The 22,071-nt window shown below is 38.0% G+C and overlaps 2 protein-coding genes across 3 annotated transcripts in view; one reads left to right on the top strand and one right to left on the bottom strand.

Moving 5' to 3' along the window:
* The window catches only part of COL6A6 (collagen type VI alpha 6 chain), a 108,836-nt gene extending 92,727 nt beyond the window's left edge, over positions 1–16,109 (top strand). The window contains exons 34-36 of the mRNA XM_045088924.1: positions 2,623–3,294; positions 6,130–6,223; positions 15,445–16,109. Of these exons, the coding sequence (XP_044944859.1) occupies positions 2,623–3,294; positions 6,130–6,223; positions 15,445–15,655 (977 nt within the window). The 3' untranslated portion in view covers positions 15,656–16,109. The remainder of the gene's footprint in view (positions 1–2,622; positions 3,295–6,129; positions 6,224–15,444) is intronic.
* Positions 16,110–19,003: 2,894 nt separating this feature from the next.
* Positions 19,004–22,071, bottom strand: part of PIK3R4 (phosphoinositide-3-kinase regulatory subunit 4) — a 78,663-nt gene continuing 75,595 nt past the window's right edge. For both annotated transcript variants that reach the window (XM_045088925.1, XM_045088926.1), the window contains exons 17-20: positions 21,386–21,486; positions 20,756–20,844; positions 20,352–20,460; positions 19,004–19,570 (exon numbers count right to left, since the gene is read on the bottom strand). In XM_045088925.1, coding sequence (XP_044944860.1) covers positions 19,400–19,570; positions 20,352–20,460; positions 20,756–20,844; positions 21,386–21,486 — 470 coding nt within the window. In that variant the 3' untranslated portion in view covers positions 19,004–19,399. The remainder of the gene's footprint in view (positions 19,571–20,351; positions 20,461–20,755; positions 20,845–21,385; positions 21,487–22,071) is intronic.

The raw sequence follows: 22,071 nt of genomic DNA, 5'->3' as shown, positions 1-22,071 counted from the left end.
CAGGAGGACTGCATTCCAGGCCCTCCACACTTCTGCAGCTTCCAGGAAATGGTAACGATTATTAGGAAAACTCAGCCTATCTCATTGCCAAGGTCTTCATGCTGTAAAGTATATTTATGTGTCTTCTAAATCTCAGATGTTCACAACCCCTCAAGAAATGCTTTATAGTACAAGTGGAAATTAGTAGAAATCCATACATTTTTCATTGCAAAGAAGAATCAGAAAGATTTTCCACACTGGTTTGTCTGTCGCTATATTTTATACACAATCTATAGGCCTAGCTAGAGTGGCAACTGTGGGTGAGTATATGCTGGTAAGTTGAGTGATCCAGTAATTATGAAGATGGTGGAAGCCACTGCAGTCATCCATGCGTGTGATTTCTACCAGTTGCCAGACGTTTCTTAGGAGCCATGCCCTGTTCTAACAGCTTTCTAAAACATTGGAAGTGGTGCTGGTGATAGTTAATGTTGAAGCTGTTGAGTTTATTCTGTTCCAAGCACTCTTCTCATTGTCGTATCCCATCCTTACAATCACCCTGAGACATCTGAACTATTACTAGCTCCACTCGACAGATGACAAAAATGGGGCTTGGAGAGGTGAGATAATTTGCCTACGGCACAGCCAGAGGAGACCCAGAAAGGCTAGCCTCACAATGCTGCCATTTATGAGTAACAGAGACCTGTTATTCTCCCTGGCACTTGGTATTTGGTCTTGAAGAAAATAGTTGATTCCTCTCCTTCTCCATGTGTGTCAATGAGATGCTAGTGCCTGCCTACCACCTCACAGGGAGGTGGTAACTCTTAGAAGTGGAATGGCTTCAGACACCCCTCTCTTCTGTCTCTTCCTCTGTTTCCAGTACTCATTAGTCTCTCTCCTCCCTTCCCCTCCCCCTTCTCCTTTCTCCCTCCCATCTTCCTCTCTCCCTCTGTCTGTCCCTCTCTGTGGCACAGGGCTGGGTAGGCATTGGTCCTCTTACTCAACGCAGTGGCTGATTGTGCTGTGAGGGAGGCTTCCCACCCCAACTTCAGCACGGCTTTCAGACACATCAGTTACACTTCTGTGCTGGTATGTTACAGTCAGAAGTTGTACATGTGTGACTGGGGATAGATTTTGGCCCCATTTCTTGGCTTAAATCCTTGTTTTGTCTCTGAGGCATATAAGGGAAGATATTTTGGCTATCGTTTCTTGCAATTAAAAAATCCCACAAAATTGAGCAAATGGGAAGCCTGCTGTCTCTGATTTTAGAAACTGCCTAGCACACAGGTGACTGTTCTGTCATTCGACCATTAAACATTGTCGTAAAATTGTACCAAATTTCAGTAAGGGAAACATAACTTGTGCAAAGTCACATCTTTATGGAGACCATGAGCAAGACTGAAGTTAGAAAGTTTGCTGCATCCCCAGGGATCTGCATTCTGGTTTTTAACCTTTCATCTGACTGCTTTTATTCCTGCCCCAGGCACATATCTAAGTGCCAGCTGTCCACACGCTTGTCATTCCATTTCACTTTTCTTTCGTTCTTAAAGAGGCATTCTCAGCCTTAACCATTAACTATTACTACAAACCTCAAGACTGCAGAGGTTGGCCTTGGAAGGGTTCTCTGAGTCAATCTGACCCCCCTACCTAACTGTGCAGAATTGAGGCCTAGTGGTGACTTGGCTAAGACCAGAGCCCAGGCATTCTGGCTCTTAGGCCAAGGGGCCTCCCACGGCCACACCACCACATGGCCCTGTCTCTCACAATAAACCCTGACCTCACACATATAGAAACTTCTAGAAACACTTGCATATTGTTTGACAGAATGCTTTTACCTCTTACCATCAGTCTCTTCTGTAAAATTAGATTAGGTGACCTCTAAGATCCTTCCATTTCCAAATTTTTTTATTCCTCTGAATATTCATTGTGGTCAGATTCAGTGGAATTCACTTTTTGTTTTATTACGACACATTCTTTTGCTAAATGAGACATACATATTTATTTAAATGACCCTATATTTAAGGAAAGGCTGTTAATATGCAATATTTATATTCATGTATTTAACAAATACATATTAAGTATTCAACTAATAAACACACTGGAGATACAAACATGAGCTATACTTTGTCCTTAGTGTCCACACCCAGGTGGACATTGAGTGACAAACCTTTATTTAAATGGAAGTATAAGAATTCATTGCTTTTTTCCCACTTTTTTAAAGCATACTATATTTCATAGTAAAAGATTCTGAGCATAATGATAAGGACCATTGCTTTACCTGTCTTGTCTATCTAGAAAGATCATTAGCTTTTATGTCATGAAAAGGTATACTCTTAAATGAGATAAACTGTCCACTTCAATCTTTATAAACTTAAAATGCAGCCAAGATTAAACATCTGTTGAAAGCAGCCTAATTTTTAAAAGTCAGATGCCTTAGTGAATGGAATTCAAGATGCCAACTGGGTGTAAAATCTGTACATTTTAAATACAGATGCAAATTATGAATCTTTCATTGTTAATATCAAAGTCATTTAGTAATTATTTTAATATCAAAAACTATGCAGTTTCCAAATGTTAAAATATTTGAGATGCTATCTTTTCTCCAGTCTGTTTTACTAATAACCCTATGCGACTTTTGGTCTGCAGATGTATGCAAGCCGGACCCTTTTTGTGATCAAGCCAAACCACCCCCTGCAGAGTCTTACATGGATGCTGCTTTTCTTCTGGACAGCTCCCGGCATGTGGGAAGTGCTGATTTTGAAGACATAAGACACTTTTTGGGAGCACTGTTAGATCACTTTGAGATCACCCCAGAGCCTGAGACCTCTCTCACTGGAGACCGGGTAGCCCTCTTAAGCCATGCTCCCCCCAACTTCCTACCCAACACTCAGAAGAGTCCTGTTAGAACTGAGTTCAACCTTACCACCTACAATAGCAAACGCCTCATGAAGAGACACCTGGAAGAATCAGTTCAACAACTAAATGGAGATGCTTTCATCGGTCATGCCTTACAGTGGACCCTGGACAATATTTTTTTAAATACACCCAATATGAGAAGAAACAAAGTCATATTTGTGATATCTGCTGGGGAAACCAGTCACTTGGACAGGGAAACCTTAAAGAAAGAATCCTTGAGAGCCAAATGTCAAGGTTATGCCCTATTTGTGTTTTCCCTTGGCCTTGCTTGGAATGACAAGGAACTGGAAGATCTAGCCAGCTACCCTTTGGATCACCACTTGGTCCAGCTTGGCCGAATTCATAAACCTGACCACAGATACAGTGTGAAGTTTGTGAAATCTTTCGTAAACTCAATCAGGCGTAAGTCATAAAATCTGTTCTTTCTTATACGTTAAGAGTATATTTGGTATTCCCAAGAGAAGGTTGATGAACTGACAATGGATTCTTGGAAATCTCTGCCTTCAAGGGCACTGCAGGGTCATAAAGGAAAATGTGTAATGATGGATGGTGGAGGGAGGAAACCTCTAATTCCTAGCATTTAATTTTCTGGCTCATCCTTTTTATGCCTCTGGTTCCTATGGAGAAGCAATCATAACAAGCAGCTGCTCACACATCTGTCTGCATAGAGCAGTATAGGCAGGGGTGGGGAGGAGTCACAGCCTGGACCTTAGCTCTAAAGTAGAAATCCTTGCCATGTAACATTAACACACTACCCTTCAAAGGTAAGCTTCATCAGTTAACACACCAAAAGAGAAAGCCAAAGAAAAATTCAACAGTTCTCGCTTTGTTTTTTTACAAGTTCCAAAGGCAGAGTTTCAGGTATAGGATATACGATTTTACCTGTCGGAATAAAAGATACATCCTTACAAAACTTTCTCAGCCTTGTTAATGACTTTTTATGATGCCAGCAATTAGTGTAACTGGTGCTCATAAAAAAGAAACATGGGCTGTATTTCTTGAAATAATTTTGCCTTGAAAGTATGCAATTCACTTCCTATGCAGTGGAACGGGTGAAAAAAAAAACCATGTCCTACTATGACTCTGGAGGTTCAAAAGTTGTCAGATTTCTAAACATTTTCGTGGTCAATGAGCCCTTAGAGTCCAGATAGAAGTGAATACACAGGCTGAAGAACATCCCGTGTACCTTACAGGAGATTCTGATCATGTCTCAAACTGGTCACTGACATTACAAAGCGAGACCAGCTAAGTTTGCAAAGACGGACGAGTCACTATAGGTAAGGTGGGAAATTGCTGGTGGTACTGATGTCATGTCCCCTAAGTCCTGTGCTTCTCCAAATGTGAGTCTAGGACCAACAACATCAGCATTATCTGGGAACTCATGGAAAATTCAGAATTTCAGGCCCTACTCCAGACATTCTGAATTCGAATCTGCATTTTTATCAAATTTCCAGGTGATTCATATACACATTATAGTTTGAGAAACATTGGAGCCACAAGCTCCTAGAATGAAATTTATGTGGATGTGTTTTTTGAATAGATATCAGAAAGAGGAGTTAGAAAAAAGGCAAAAAAAAAGGTGGGGCCAGGAATCATTCTGAAAAAAGTAATTACAAGGCATTTGTAAGGGTAAAACAAAACAAAACAAAACACAATGAAATACTGAGAAACTTGTAAAGAAACACTCTTTATGAGGCAAAAAAAAAAAAATTGAAAAAACATTTAAGATGGAATTTCTTTCCTCAGTCCCCAGAAATTCTTCATGGTGTTTCATGGTAATTAGTCAAACTGTATAGTTAGATAAAAATGACACTCCACTACTACCCAGGGAAAGGAAGAGATGCCTTAAGAATTACTTGGGCTACGTGAGAGATATATACAGTGCTTTCAGAAAACCATAACTGTGACACAATTATACACTACTTTTCCAGAACTTAAGTATCTAGAAATCTCCCGTCTTTGAAATATAGCTGTAAAAGTAGACGTTGAAAAAGGCTTTAACGTAATCATATAGCAAACCCACAGTCTCATGCTCATTCAACAGCAACACATATGTATCAGGTACCTACACCGAGCCACTCACACTTTGGGTATGGAGCTATCTTTAAAAATATATATATTTATTTTAGAGAACATGAGCTGTGGGGGAGGAGCAAAGGGAACATAAAGGAGGGGAAAGAATCTCAAGCAAATCTGTGCTGAGCACAGGGTCCAACACAGGGCATATTCTCAAGACCCTGAGATCATGACCAGATGCTTAACCAACGGCGCTACCCAGGTGCCCCAAGGTGTGGGGGTATCAAGGAGTAACCAAACAGACACCATCACTGCCCTCTTGGGGATTCTAGTGCAGCTCCTCTCTCTTATTTAACACCACGCTATGATCAAGGCGGCCATCGAGCACAGTCCGCATCAGAAATAACATTTTCTGAGAGAAACAAAACTGACAAACAACCTGATGCTTAGAACTAGAACAGATAAAAAGTAAAATGCACAACATCACAGTCTTGGGCCATTCAGTCTAGAATCACACAGTCCAGTCTGCAACAGCAGCTTTAGAGACAATGCTATATCCCAGCCCAGGATGAACTTACTACTTAATGACCCTTGAGCACCAAGGACGAGATTTAATTGCGTTTACCCAGTCTGTTCAGTTTAATGCTTCAAGGAAATAAATATTTTTTAAAATTTCCCATCAAAAATGACTTTTAAGTGTTTAAATTGTGTGGGAAGAGGCATGCTTTATTATTATAAAAAATTAATATACTTCCAAATGAAGTGAGCCACTAATGAATTAAACCCAAGATGGCACTATTGTTACTGTGGTTAACGATACAGAAACTATAAAGGGAATATCACTTTCCCTTTGCATTTTGATATTGCAAAAGAGCAAATTAAAAAATGGCTATTCTGAAAATAGTTCATGTCAATTAGAGACCAGACTTTTAGGACTAGCTCATAAAATCTCCTCTAACGTTGACCAACTTCAGCAGCTAAAGGCATCTTATTGAAAAGTAAGTTGAATGCATTGCCTATAAATTCAGCCTAGAGTATTTTCTAAACCCCTTTTTAGAGACTTCCCTGAGAAACCTGCTTTCATCTCTTATATGGCCACCTTAGTTGCTATCTTCCTTTGATGAATATCGAAAACAGTGAAGTGACACTTGGCACACAGAGCAGATTGCTGTAATGTTAATAGCCATGAATAAGAGACTCATCACAGACTTCTCTTCCTAGGTGCAATCAACAAATACCCACCCTTAAACTTCAAAATGAAGTGCAGCAGACTCAGCTCTACAGACCTGAAGTCGCCCCCGCAGCAGTGGCGAAGGTATTTTCAGCTTGAAAGAACTTGAATCTTTCTTCTCCTCATTCTCTATAATTTCTTCCTCCTCCTCTTTTCTATCTCCTTCCTCTTCTATCCTAGTTGGACAAAATCTATTGCTACATAATATTAAAATATAATTTGAGGGTATAAGAGATAATAAAAAATGACCAGGTTGATCTGAAAAATAACCAGAGATTTTTAACAGTAGAAAAATCTAAATGTGGAAATTAAACAACCAATGGGACACTTCAGTGACAACAGGGATAATGACCAGATAGTGGCTTCTAAATATCATTCCCCACTCAAAGGAACCAGGGTTTCAGAGAGGAAAAAAGCTACATTCTAGACTGTAGCTGGGAAGTACAATATGACTCTCAAATATTTATTATACCAGAAAGCAAGGAAGTAGCCAAAAACTAGCAGTGTCTTGTCAAATGGACAAAGGGGCTATCTTGAAAATATTCTCACTGGTCTGATTTTGGACAGTTTCATATCAAAAAGAATAATGTTAATGGATTACAATAGGATGAATTTTTAAAATCCATAAGTCTATTTCGAGATCCAAAAAGGGAGGAGGGTAGTAAAAGCTCTTTTTTTATAGAAGTATGTTACCTAATAAATATAGAAGAAAACGGTAGAATTAAAAAATCACCAATTTGTGGGGCACCTGGGTGATGCAGTTGGTTAAGTGTCCAGCTTTTGGTTTTGACTCAGGTCATGATCTCCAAGTCATGAGCTCGAGCTCTGCCTCAGGTTCTGTGCTCAGCAGAGTCCGCTTGGGAATCTCTCTCCCTCTCCCTCTGCCCCTCCTGCTCATGTGCGCTCTCTGAGATGAATATCGAAAATGGTGAAGTGATACTTGGCACACAGAGAGCACATGATTTATGTATGAATAAATCTTTTTTAAAAATTAAATATGTATATGTATTAGATATGCATAAATATTTACTAATATATTAATATAATCAATGTTACTATAAGTAATATTGAATAAACATATTAAATAAATAGGCATTAAATATGTATAAATAAATCTTTTTTTAAAAATCACCAATTTGTAATCTCCACTGTAATAATGGAGTTAGGCAAGAATCAAGAAATGCTAAAACCACTGGGTGACAGGTTGTTTGGGAACAGGCTATTTCACAGTCTCCCAGATCATTCACATAGTACTAACTTATTAATTACAAAGAAAGGAAATGCGCATGTACATGGTAAGATCTGGCAGTTCCCACTGTGACCAAGATTTGACATTACATGCTTCCTGCAGTGGTGCAGGGGGAGATATATCAGCGATGTGAGATTCTTGCAGGCAGTGTTTGACCCACATCTCATAATGAGGAAACAGTCAATTCCAGAATGTGGAGTTTTCTTCAGAAGAGCTGACTAGTCTGAAGTTTCAATGCCATGAGCAGCAAGAGGTTGTTGGGTACTATTCTAAAGTGGGAGAGACTAAGGAGACATAACCATCAAATGTAATAGAGTGAACTTTGACTGGATCCCAGGTCAGAAAGAAAGCTTCATGATAAATGACATCTAGTGGACAACTGGGGAAATCTGAGTGTGAATAATATGTCAAATGCTATTATTGCTTCATGTGGCTGTCTTTATGTGTAGTAATAATATACTCATGTGAGAGAATGTTTTTGTTCTTAAGATAGGTTAGGTATATTGATGTATTTAAAAGTAACATGTATAATGTCTGCAGCCTATTTTCAGATGGTTTTCCTAAAAGAAAATAGGATGGGGTTTTGTGTGTGTCTGTGTGTGTACATGCACATATGAGTATATATGCTTATATGGATGTGTGTATGCATATATGTATATATACACACACAGAGGAACAAGATGGTAACATTTGGAGAACCAGATAGGTGAAAAGTATACAGGTATTTATTTATTCATAGTTTTGTTCTTAAAGTATTCTATGAATTAAAAAATAAAACTCAGTAGACAAATTAAACAGAATAATAGACACATCTAAAGAGAAACATAATGAACTGGAAAATAAAGCTGAAAAAATCACTCAGAATACAAAGAAGATACATGTAAGAAGTTTAGAGACAAAACAGAATGGAAAGATCTATATCAAATTGGAATTCTTGAAATCAGACAAAACAAATAATAAATGAGATGATATTCAAATACATGAAGAGATGATCATTTTCAAGAATTTATGAAAGATATGAATTAAGAGATGAAGAAAAGACAAGGTACAATAGGCAGGATAAATAAAAAGAAGGCAAGTTGGACATGGCATAGGAGAATGCAGAAACCAAGCCAAAGGAAAAAGCAACCTGAAAGATTATCTACAAAGAAACTACAATTAGGCTAGCAGCTGGATTATCAGTAGCAATAGTGGAAGCCACAAAACTGTTAAGAACTTTTAAAGTAATGGAAGAATATTTTTATCAACTTAAACCAACTTTTAAGAAATAATGGTATAACAAAGATAATTGGGATAAACAAAAAACAACTGTTCACCACAAAGACCTTTAGTAAAGGAACTTTTGAAGTACATAGTTCAAGAAAAATAAAAATGAATGTGGAAGGAAAAGCTGAGATGGAACACTAATAAATCATCAAAATTGGACAATATTTAGGAAAATCTAAATGCTAGATTTTTAAGTAATAATAATATCTAATTTGTAGGGTTACAAAAAAGGCAACTTTTTTTTGGTTAACAAAGGTACAAAAAAAAATAATCCACCTAGTGGTTTAACAGAAAAAAAAAAGTTGTACTAAGATAATACATATTAATAAATATTTAAACTTGGGAAAATATATTGGACAATAAAATAATCTTTTATTTAAAAAAATGAAGTTGAGCCTGTAAGGTAAAAAAGGTGGTACTGAAAAATGGAACAACAATAATAAGACATGTCATGGAGAGGTAAATGGAGTTAAGGGTTCTAGGAACTTGAAATATTTGGGCTGGCAATTAGGCTGAAAATTAACTGAAAAATTTAGACTCTCTTAAAAATCTGTTAGAAATTGTGACAGCGCCTGTGAAAAAGAAATATGGAAAGTAGCTAACTACCAAAAAAGTAGTGCAGGAAAACGGAATAAAAACAACATAAATATATATTTTTTTAAGGGTGAGAAAGTGGCACCCAGGTGACTCAGAGGTTTAAGCCTCTGCCTTCGGCTCAGGTCATGATCTCAGGGTCTTGGGATGGAGCCCGGCATTGGGCTCTCTGCTCAGCGGGAAGCCTGCTTCCCCCTCTCTCTCTGCCTACTTGTGATCTCTCTCTCTCTCTCTCTCTGTCAAATAAATAAGTAAAATCTAAAAAAAATAAATAAATACAAAAATAAAAGGGTGAGAAAAGGTGGGGGAGGACAAACAGAAAGCATGAAGTTAAAACAGCAGAATCAAATCCACTGAAATATATTAGGCATTGTCATAAACACAATCTAAACATGTCAGTTACAGAGATGGATGGACTTAAGAAACAAAATAAAATCCAGCTATAACTTGCTTTCAATTATAGAGACACAGCCACAAAATAAGGACAAGGAAAAGTTGGAAGAAAAATTGTAAGGAAAATATCAGGTACATTTTTTAAAAATCTGGAAACTATACTGCTATATGCAGAAAATGATACATACAAACCTACCATAACCAGAAAAACAAAACTAGAATATAACATACTAATATCAAATAAAATATTCTCTTTAACAAAACCATATTATAGGGATAAAAAGCCACTGCATGGTGACAAAGTGTTCAATTCATGAAGAAGATTTAACAATTCCAGATTTCTAAGAGGATAACAAAATCTTAAAATACACAAAGTGGAGATTAAAAAACTACAAGGAGAAATTGCCAACTGAACTATCATTAGAGTAGATTTCAGTATACCAGGTTTTAAGATTTTATTTATTTTATTCGACAGAGATCACAAGTAGGCAGAGAGGCAGGCAGTGAGAGAGGAGGAAGCAGGCTCCCTGCTGAGCAGAGAGCCCTATGCGGTGTTCTATCCCCGGACCCTGAGATCATGATCTGAGCCGAAGGCAGCAGCTTAACTCACTGAGCCACCCAGGTGCCCTTCAGTACGCCAGTTTGAACACTGAGTGGTCAAGGAAACAAAAATGAGTAAAGACATTAAAGATTTCATCATAAGTAACAAACTTGATTTAATAGGTTCATTTAGAACCATGCATAGAGCAACAAGACATTCTTCCGAAGAGCACAGGAAACATTAACAGCTAGTTGAATCAACGTGGAGAGTTTACCAGGTGTTCATGGTGCAGTTTTTAACTTATCAAGTAGGTATCAACACAGCTCTAAGAACTAGTGTCATACAATCCAAACTGATTGGAATTCGATTAAGTTAGAAATTAATAAAAAGGTTTTTAAAGTCATACATTTTTTAATTAAAATCCCATTTCTAAATAAGGCAAAGAAATATAATGAAAACTTTAAAACACTTAGAACTGTATAATAATCAAGATGTTATGTCAGAATTTGTGGGACATGTCAGAAGTCATAACTTAGGAAAGTTTATAGTCTTAATTTTTATGTTAGGGAAAATTTAAAACTCTAAAAGGTAATAAGCTAAACATTGCTCTTGAGATGTTCTAGAAGAAAAAATACATATACCCAAAGAAAGGAATCAGAGTAGAACTTAATATTTTTAAATTAAGATATTTTTAAGAGTGTCAATAAAGGCAAAAGTTCTCTTAAAACTTAATAATATACATATACTTTTTGTATGAACATTACTTTTTTTTTTTTAATTAGAAATGATTGTAGTTAGGCGAGTGTATCAGAGGAAAAATCATGCTGTACTGCCACACACACGTGGGCCCCACATCTGAGTGAAATCGAATGTGTACTAGCCCCTGGGAGTTGCACTTAGGCAAATGCCTTGAATAGTGTGTGCCTGAATTTAGTGTGCAGTGTCTGAATTTCTGTGTGGTGATCAGGGCCAGAGAGGCACTCTCAATCCAGATGCTCCAGCTCCAGAAGCTCTGAGAAGCCTCTGCTTCAAATCTGCTTACCTTGCTGGGAAGCAGGGAACTGTCCAGCAGCAAATGCTTCCTGAATTCAGGCCTAAAGCAGCCCAGTGCGGTCGGTCCACAAAGGGCAGGGCTCCCCCTGCTGCAGGTGTCTGGCAGCATGGAAAGGAGCTTCCCATTTGCATTTGCATTAGGCTCCACATAATATGTAGCTGGCCATAATCACTAAAGGCAGACACTGAAGCCAGCCTATAAAAATTAAAACCTATTTTTGGAAACTATTCCTACCATGCATTTTGTTCAAAGATCAACATGAACAGAGGGGATTCGTGGTACTATTCGACAGGATGTTTCCTCCCCTTCTTCACATTGTCCAGCTATCCTTGAGGCTCAGCTTCTCCTGTGTATCTGAAACAGGGAAATGACAGGAAATGATGGGACATCAGGAATTGAGACATGAAATCCATACCGCTGTTGGAGAACCTCTTGATGGAGACTTAGCCTAGGACACTGCAGGCCTTCTGTAAGTGACCAAAGACCATAAGAAAAAGTAACAAGCCACACAGATGCTTTTCAAACTCCCTGCCTGAGCCTTTCAAGAGAAGTGAGGCAGAATTGAGCACATAGTTGAGGGAGCTGAGAATGCCTGTTAGGCAAGATGCCTGGCCATAAAGATGACTTGCCAAGTCTCAGAATGACTTGCATAAGAATTAGATGATTCCACTGTGAGATTTTGAGAAATACAGGTGGAAGCTGGTTCTTATCAGATGGAAAAGAAAGGAACTGAACACAAGCAATCAAGGAGACAGATGGCCAGTAAGGGTGAGACTGTAAGGCAGCCTCTTTGTAAGTGCTTAGAACTGCTCAGAGACAATAAAAGACAGAAAGCCACCTGCTTATTGCTTTATCCAGTGAGGGAAGCTGTTGTGCCAGACTTGAAAGCGCTGACAGACCAGAGCCAGAACAATCAAATTGTAAAAAATGGACAGAGACACCAATGTCATATGAATAATACATCTGTTGTAATTCTACCTTCCAAAGTATGTTTTCTAGACACACAAGATGCATATTAAAAGGGATTCCCGAAATAGAGGCAATCTTGTCTGCATTTTTGACTCCAGTGCATCCAGTCAACTAGTAAATGCAGCAGAGTTGACTCCTGATTATCTGCATAGATGGAGGAATCTGTCATCACAGAGAACTGAAATCTACAGAGTCCCACCCACCTCATTTTGTCCAGCCGCCAGACTTTACACAAGCTTTACTAGAGTTGGGTACAGGATGAAAAATGATTGGCTGCATTTCATTCCTGTTTCTTTATCTTGACTGCCTATTATTGGAGTTACCAATCAGTAAAGAAGTATTTCAACAATATGGGATAAAAGGAAAAACAGGAATTCTATATGGTTCCCAAACGGTAATCAAATGATTCTTACCTGATACTAATCAAATACAAGCTCCTGTGTATACTAGTGAAAAAAGTCCAGAGACATAATATTTATCATATTCAAACCTTTTGAGATTCAAATTATTTGGGGGGAAAAGATAGCAATGTCGTATTTACCAGTTTAATAGCTTTTTCTTAACAAAGAGAGGGAGGAAGATAATAAAGATAACAACTTATCATAAAAAGAATCCAATAGAAAGAGGGAGGTTGGGGGAGGGGAACCCAAGACATGAAAATGGTGTGATCAAGATTCAAAAGCATACATTCTTCATGATTGGTGAAGCCATGTTCTGCACATATAAACAGTTATGGCTCTGGAGAATTTGAGGTCCTAATATTTAGTTCTGGAAATAAGAAAACAGAAGAGCAAAAATGGGAGGAGGTGTGAGAAATTTTGTTTGCACTGAAATTGGCTTTCTTGGTAACTGGGGGAAGTCTGTTGATCAATTTGGTATATTCCAGATAGCACTGATGGAAGAGAATGGAGATATACTTTGGGATTAGAATTTCAGAAGCCCAGACATGTAGTATAAAATGGCATGGTTCTTTGTTGATTTGATGTCTCCTTTGCTTCTAGCTCTCAATATAGAGGCAAGAGGACTATGTGGAGTATGTGTGTGTGCACATATGCATGCATCTATGTCACGTGTATGTGAGAGAAAGATATGAACTAACTAAATTCTTTATCTTTCACTTACTTGTTTTCTAAATATCTTTGTTTTCATAAGAGATCAGGTTTAAAGCTCATGAAAGCAGAAAAATTCAAATATGAAGAAATGGATGTAGTGAATACTGGCTCTGCTTTTCTGATGTCAATGTTTTGGAGCTCTCTCCACTCTTCCCTTGGCCAGGGTTCAGCAAATGTTTGAGGTTTATCAGTATTGGTAAACCTCTTCTTATGCAACCAGGCTCTCACACATTCATTCTAAAAATATTTACAAAGAGCTTATATGCCAAGCTCCTCAAACCTTCTTAACTATCCAACCTGCCCCAGGACATCTCCTTTCCTATGGTTCTGTACCCATACCCAGGTGTTCCTGACACCATGCCTTTGTTTTTTTCATTTCACTCTCTTATTCTAAATATCTTGATAGTTGGGGCAGCTGGGTGGCTCAGTCAGTTAAGTGGCTGCCTTGGGCCTGCTCAGCAGGGAGTCTGCTTCTCCCTCTCTCTCTGCCCCCCCCCATGCTCTCTCACATGCTCTCTCTCAATTAAACTTTTTTTTAAGATTTTATTTATTTATTTGAGAGAGACAGAACACAAGTGGGGGTAAAGGGGCAGAAGGAGAAGCCGACTCCCCACCAAGTGGGGAACTTGATATGGGGCTTGATCCCAGGACCCTGGGATCATGACCTGAGCCAAAGGCATATGCTTAACTGACGGAACCACCCAGGAGCCACAATAAATATTTTAATAAATATCTTGATAGCTTTTCATGGTGTCCCAGATAAAAATCAAGTTCAATATAAGTAACACCAAGCTCTTAGTATCAGAATGTTGGGTTATAGTCTCAGTTCTGTCCCTGATATTCACCTCTATGTGCAGTCAGTTTCCTCATCTGTAACCAACAGAGCACCGTGGTAATTAGTCTAGGGGATTTCGAATGTTGCTCACAACATAGGTTGTCTTTATTACCGTTTTACACCTGAAGACACAAGAATCACTCTAGTTAAGTGGTTTGCTCAGAGCTGCTCTCAGCCAGTAAGTAGTGCAGCTGGAATAGAAGAACGTTTATGGACCTAAAGGTCTTTCTACCACCTCCCTGTAAAATAAGGTTGTCTGAAATGGCTCCCTTCCTGCGCTAATATGGTAACCACTAGCTTTCAATTAAATGAAATTATAAATTCAGTTCCTCAGTCACACTAACCATATTTCAAGTGCTCAGTAGATGTGGCTCAATATATGTGGCTAGTGACTGCCATACTGGCCAGTGAATTATAGGACATTTCCAACAGCACAGTTTTATTGGATAAGGTTAGGACTTCCCATCAGTACTTGGCTTCTATGATTCCTTGACCTGTCAATCTGGCATTCTGGCCTCCCAGTCTGACCCCAGCTGTCCTTTACAGTTGACAGACTCTTTATGTGCCTGCTAGACTGAGCGTTACCTCTATGTCCCCCACTATACATAACCTAGTGCTTTTCCACAGAGAGTTAACATATGGATAGATGGACAGACAGAAGGAAGAATGGATGGGTGGGAAGGAGAAAGAAGGAAGTGGAATTCATTCATGTTTTCATTAGATAATTGTGGGGTTTTTTTTGTCTTTTTTTATTATGTTCAGTTAGCCAATATCATTACTTTTTGATGTAGTGTTCAACAATTCATAAATGTTTATTGAGTATCTACTATATGCTCTTCTAAGATTCCTGGGATTATTATGATTACCAGGTATGGTCTTGTGAAATTTTCTGTCTGGGAGGGTAGAATAGAGAACAGATCACAAAGAGGTTTATAAGTAAATAAAAGTTCAGACAGTGATATGTTGTGAAACATATTGTGCTGAGAAAATTATAGCGTAGCAGTCTCTAATGAGGTGTACTATTTGACCTCTGACCTGAATAATCAAAGCCAACCATATGAAGTTCTGGGTAGAACATGTTCCATAAAGAGGGAACTTTGCTGTTAAAATGATTTTGCATATTCTGACAAGATGTCTTATGTCACAGTCTCAGCTTCTGGTATTTCTGCACAGTGTACATCTAGGAAAGATGCAGCAAGGAATGAGGACAACAGGAGGACACAATTAATATAGTCTATTGAAGTTGAAATGGCATTTATCTTCTGTGATGTTTCTCTTCTTTCTTTGCACAGCTTTGTTCCTGGACCACATAAAACTGCCCTCAAAGATGATGTATTACAGAAGGCAAAGTTTTTTCAAGATAAAAAATATCTTCCAAGAGTAGCAAGAGGCAGCAGTGATGATATTATTCGAAATCTTACCAGAAACACATTCCATATCTTTAAAAATGGAAAAAAGGTGATAAAAACTGCTCCAAAACAATATGATAAAGGAAGTGCTTGAAGAATTTAGCCTAAGGAAGCATGGTAAGACTGTGGATTTAAGTAACTAAATTCATTGCCATAACTATCGGAAACTTTTATTTGGATATCCACAAGTCCAATCTGGAGGGCTGGACAAAACACAGGTTGTAGATTACTGGGCAATTTAACCCTTTGCACTCATTGGTATTAAGGTGGATCTTGTCCATTTCTTGGAGCACATCTCATAATTCCAGCACTCTGATAAATTCAAGAACTCTTATCATTAAAAGATGGAAGAATGAAAGAAGTGTTCTGCAAAGTACAATGGAGATATAATCTGAAGGTAAATTTTACATAGTATATACATAAGCCAGTGCTAATTCTTTTAATTGCAGGTCTCTGTTCAGTCCACTTTCTGCAAACCAAGCTTCCATTCTCTACTTAATACAGTTTAATGCTCATGTTTAACCCAAATATAATGTTTTGAAAGACTTCAACATTTCCATTTACAAACTGATGCTTATATGTCATAATTTTGATAATCTGGCTTTCCATGATACCATTTAAAGACATCACTGACTCTGTGGAGTGGCCAGCTTTCTGATAGGCTTGTGTTGGAAGGTTTCTTCCCACTTTCTGCAGTTGTTTGCTAGGACAGGTAAAAAGCAGAGAATAATGTTCTCTGCTCCAACTCCTCCTTAACTCACTGAGAAACTTGTTAATTCCCCTCAAACATAAATAATTGCTTTTGAGATAGAAGTTCCTTCACTATATAGGGCCTCCTGCCTGGCCATTTTGATGGACTTTTATTATTTACCATTGTTAAATATATTATTTTTTACTAATCCATACATTCTTTAGACAAGGAGAGTAAAGACAACTGGTCATAGGTGAAGCTGAGTTGCTTTCACCCATAAGATAGCTATTTAGTCAGTAGTAAGCAGTACCAAATAGGACTGACTGAGATCTAAGTAGCTTTAAAGGCATATTGACTTTGGAAAAGATAAATTGTTAATGTTTTAATCCACAAATCCATTTGGAATTGCAGAGATGTAAAAAGATGCACAGAGATCAAAGTAAGTTGAAGAAAGGTCTTCCGAATGCCTAGCCTCCAATAGCATTCTGACAGCTTGCTCCCTCAACCCCTCCATCTAGATCACTAATTCTTAATCTTATGATGGGCTAGTATTTTCAACAACTAAAGACCAAACTCACATTATTTAATTTATTTTAACAATGTTTGGACCTTACCTCATATTCTCAGAGCTGGCTCCAGAGTTGGTAGCAATGGCCCTGCTTGGTAGAATGTCACTCTCTTCAAGGAGGGACACCCTGCCTGAATGCATGGAGCAGATGGCTAGTGACTCCTAAGACGAGTAGGTGATTTTCTTTTCTAGATCTCTCTTCATAAATGCTAGGAAAGAAAGACCATCCCCACTGTGTTTTAAAACACTTCTGCCATCCTTACTCAGGAAATTCCAATAGTTAGCTCCCAATGACATATTCATACTCAGGAAACAGATGAATAGAGCACATCAATTTTATTCATATCCCAAGCGGTGCTTAGGAGTTCAGGAAAACTTCATGTTTCATGTACAGGAAAATGATGAGCAATATTTAAGAAGTATTTTAATAAAAGGGATTTTTCTGGTTAACTTCGGATTAAGCAAAAATTCCTCCTGCTTACTGCTAGCAATACTTTAAAAATGTTTTTGTCTATTTTCTCTGCATTGATAAAGTACACCAAAAATTTTTGCCCTTGGTAATTGAGATTATTTAGCATTTGGGGTCTTTTTTTTTTTTTTTTTTTTTTTAAGGTTTTACTTATTTACTTGACAGAGATCACAAGTAGAGAGGCAGGCAGAGAGAGAGAAGAGGAAGCAGGCTCCCCTCGGAGCAGAGAGCCTGATGTGGGACCCTGGGATCATGACCAGAGCTGAAGGCAGAGGCTTTAACCCACTGAGCCACTCAGGCGCCCCTGGTGATCTTTTTAATCCTTAATAGATGAAGGGTCTGAAACACTGTAAATTTACTAAGTTCCTTTTTTGAAATCTCTAATATTGGCATTTCCCATGATTTATCTCTTTCTCTAAAGGAAAAAAAACAGCAAAAATGTGAATATAAATTAACTAAACGCCTGTTTAAACCAAGAATCACATAAATAGGCAGTGGTGCTTCCTGGTTGAAACATGTAAATTAATTGACTATAAGGGACATGCCTATTACCTCATCAGTAAGCTAGGAGTCAAGCATGTTAAAAAAAAAAAAAAAAGTTAAAAAAGATGCAACTCAACAGAGCCTTAGATTGTAATACTCAGTAACAATTCAACCAAGTGCCCCCCTTTTCTAAAAGGGGGAGTTTAAGTGGGAAGAGGAATTGATGGCAGGAAGATAAGGGGAAAAAAGGATCACATCTCCACTGGCCCACTCCAATTTTTTTCCTCTCTGCATGTTTGTCAGTTATGTGGCTTTGCTAATGGCTACAGGCTTAATGCCTTTCTAAGGTCAAAGGTTTGTCACAAACAGGTGACCTCCAACCTCTGCAGACATGAATCTGACTTAATAGCTAGAAATCTGGATATATGGTCTTAACAGACACAAAGGAAAGCAGAAGCAATGTAACAGGACAATGTCAAATTTGCAAATCCTTCAGTTCCACTAGCTATCTAGCCTTGTCAAGGTCCAGACTCCAAACTCAGGCCTTTGAGAATGACAGTTTTCTGATGAGCTTAGACAGGTAAACAAAAACTAAGCGCACTGAACTGTAAAGACAGACCTGTGCACTGCAAACTGTCATGTACCATAATGGAATCATATAATTACAGAAAATCAAATTTGAATATTTAAGTACGGTTTTCCCCAGAGTCAGATTATCTACTTAACTCTTTGGTTTACAGACTCAAGTAACTAATTTAAAAATGAAGTATTTTAATACCATAAACCCTTCAGCAAATGGATGACAATTAAATGTGAAGAGACAATTAGATTCATGTACAAATAATAATTGATAAGCCTGAAGGGTTTATTTTTGTGGGGAAGGCCAATTTGTCTTAATTTAAAAGTATAGAGGTTTGGCATGTTTTTAACAGCTTAGTTAACTGACACTGGATAAAAGCAAGTGGAATGGCCAAGGAGAGACATTTTTCAAGGGTCGATACACAGATCAGTTCTAGCATTAATCAGGCAGACTGTAAATCAGGAAGAAAGATATAAAGCAGAAAGAACCATATTGAAAGTCCAGAAATGTGGGCATAAGACTTACTTCTGACACAGATTCTTTGTGACACTGAGTCCATTTCTTCAGAACAAATATTGCTGAAAAGTTTACTATTCTGCTCAGGTTTACTGTTTAAAACAGCAAAAAAACAAAAACAAAAAAACAAAAAACTTAAGATGCTTGAATACAGTTTATTAGCTGGTTTGAATAGCATTTTTAATAGCAAAAATGTGTTTACATTGTTAATAGCTTACAACCACTTTTTTCAATACAAAGTAAACTTAGGTCATGTAAGTCTTAGCATTTTAAATTCTTCACCTCTGTGACCTATACAATAAAAAGTCCCAGATACTGTTGTCTGGCTGATTCCTGCAGAGATATGCATGAGCATATTAGTCCAGTGCAAATTCCTTAACCACCTTGGATGGGATCTGTTTAATAATGAAATAGTAAATATACAGACACGATTTTGAAAAGGAATCTCACTTCTGTCCTCTAAAAATACCTTTCCTCTCAAGTTACAGTATACATATAACTTTATTACAAATTTTACAAACCACTAGTTTTTCATTTCCACACCTTAACAATCCCATCTCTAGATGCAGTAACAATGAAGCCCTGCGTTGTCTGAAAGGTGGCCACATCTGTGATGATGTCGTGGTGTCCCACAGGCAGAGATTCTGGGCCCCTCCGAGGGGTGTCATCACTTGGTCCCACCTTCTGCTTATTCTGAATCTCCTGTTTAATGGTTAGAAGTCAGGGAGAATGCCAGAAGTTAAAAGCCTGTACCACATTGTACCTCTTATCAATATTGTTGCTTCTGGAACAGGTTGTTGTTGTTAAAGCTAAAACTTTCTGTGAGGTAGTCATCCTTTCACAAATACACTGAGTAAAAGAGTCCAAAATGATACTGTTTTCCACAAGTAGGCCACTTACAAATATGTACAAATTATTGGCCTGTTTATAAATTTTCTGTATCACCTTCTGCCACCATCAGAAGAAAAAAGAGAAAGCCTATAATAAAGGGGTATAAATGACCAGGATATGGACGCAAATACTTATCTGTCATCAAGGAAGCTTTCATTCATTTACTGAGCACCTTCTAGGACCCAGGCGCTTGCAGATTCATTATCTCACATGAAGTTTTTGCCCAACTCAAGAACATAAGCTTTGGAGTTCCAATAGCCAGGTTTGAACCCCAGCTCTTCTGCCTAATACCTGGATGATCTTAGACAAGTTACTTCATGGTGCTTAACTTTATTTGTAGAATGAAAGTAATAAAGGTACTTTCTTGTAAAGATTGAGCAAGTGTATAAAGTGCTTACTTCGAACTGTGTACTTATGTGTGTGCCTTTAATATGTTTATTATACCTTCATAAAAGTGAATTTCAAAAAAAAAAAAAAAACACACACAGAAAAAAAAAAGAAAGAAAAGAAACATCTCTCTTAAATACTGCCACTCTTGGCCAAAGTCATTTTTGTGCCTACAGAAGCTGAAAGAAAACAAGACTGCTTGTACCTGGACAACTTCAGTGCCTTCAATTATTTTCCTATAGTAGGACACAGACGAAGAACTAGTACTTCCTGCAACAACATAGGACCTCTCTGGGTAAGCCAGGTCCCAAAACCTAGAGAGACAAAACGAATGTTGATCATATCTAGAGATGAGGAGGAATTAATGATCATTAACTTATATTCATCAACACATAACTTGTTTTTTTTTCATTAGGAAAAGAGATTTTTCCTAGAATAGCATAAAATTAGGGATAAATGAAGTATTAATAGTTATTCCTGCAAGATGTGAAGGATAAACATTACCAACCTTGATAACACCCTAACATTAACCAGAGTATCCATCCACATTTTATCCTTATTATCTCTCTCAAGTGTTACATAGTAAGTATCCTTTATCAGATATTGTACCTTATTTTCATGTCTGAGCCAGCTGTTAGAAGGATGGGATTTCCATCTGCAGGACTACAATAGATACCGTGGACACTGTGAGGAGAGGGCTTTAAAAAGAAAGAAATAGGAAGCAAATTAAAGATACCAGTGTTGGCATTTCTAGAAACAAGTCAACTGACAGTAGCTTTCCAGGCTTCTGATTAACTGAAGAAATCAGAGACCATTTATGTCTATCTTCTATAGGTCTTTCTTTGGGATCTTAAATTGCATTTGCTTTGTATCATTCTGAATAAAGAGGCAAAATCTCTTCAGCCTCTTAACATTTTTTATTTGGGAGGACTCCAACTAAAGGAGAACAAAACCTCTTTTCTACCTTTTGCCCCAGTGAAGTACTTGAGGTGGCAACCTGAAAAAAGTGTAGGTAAGAGGGTCACATTCCAATTACCCCAAATTTTTACTGGGGCTCCACAGAGATCTCACAAGCCTTATGGAGCTAGCAACCAAACCTCCCAGATGTTAGTAAGCCTGAGGAATGGGAAAGCCACCTAAGACTAATTTAAAACAACCACAAAGCCCAACAGATACCAGGTTTGAGTGCTTGGGGTATGGGAAACTCGACTTGTCTTTAGAATAAAACTGGAGGCAAACCTGTAACTCAGAGAGTGGTGGTGCACTGCTAGCCCAGAGAGTGAATCTTCTGTCTCCAGTCTCCATGTCCCACATGGATACTTCATTGTTGCCCTGCACAGCTAAGGAAAACAAGGGCCAGAACCATTACTCAGACCAGAGCACTATTCTCAGAGCTTCCACATCTTGGTAGATAATCCAAGTCAGCCTGTTATTCTTTCCATTTTTCTGATCCTGCAAAAAATCCTCACTCTACTTTTAAAGAATACTGTGACTCTGTCACCAGACTGTTTTAATAAACTGCCAGTAAATATTTACTGGTGTACAACACAGTGAAGAGAACTGTGGAGTAGAAAGGTAAAGCCTAAACAGATTCTGCCCTCAAGAAACCTACAGTCTAGAAATAGAGAAAAAAATATTCAAATGATTAAGACAATGAGAGCAAAAAGAACTGAAAAATTCCACCTGAACTCAAGGAAGAGATCCAATCCGTTGGCAAGAACTGAGGTCACCTCATGGAGACATTTTCATTGGGACTAAAAGAACAAGTAGAGCTGGGCAGATACAGGTGGCATACAGGCAAATCATTTCAGGCACAAACAGTGTTTTGTGTTCTTTGGGAAAATGAGTGATTGGTGGGACTGAAGCACATCTGTGATAGGAGGGATGGGAGATGAAGGCAGGATCAAAAAAGGAAAGTGGAGACC

This window comes from Mustela putorius, unplaced genomic scaffold (genome assembly GCF_011764305.1).
Source record: "Mustela putorius furo isolate JIRA1106 unplaced genomic scaffold, ASM1176430v1.1 tig00003834_pilon_pilon_pilon, whole genome shotgun sequence".
Lineage (NCBI taxonomy): Eukaryota > Metazoa > Chordata > Mammalia > Carnivora > Mustelidae > Mustela > Mustela putorius.
Note: the sequence above shows the minus strand (reverse complement) of the source record. Positions and strands in the feature narration are given on the sequence as shown.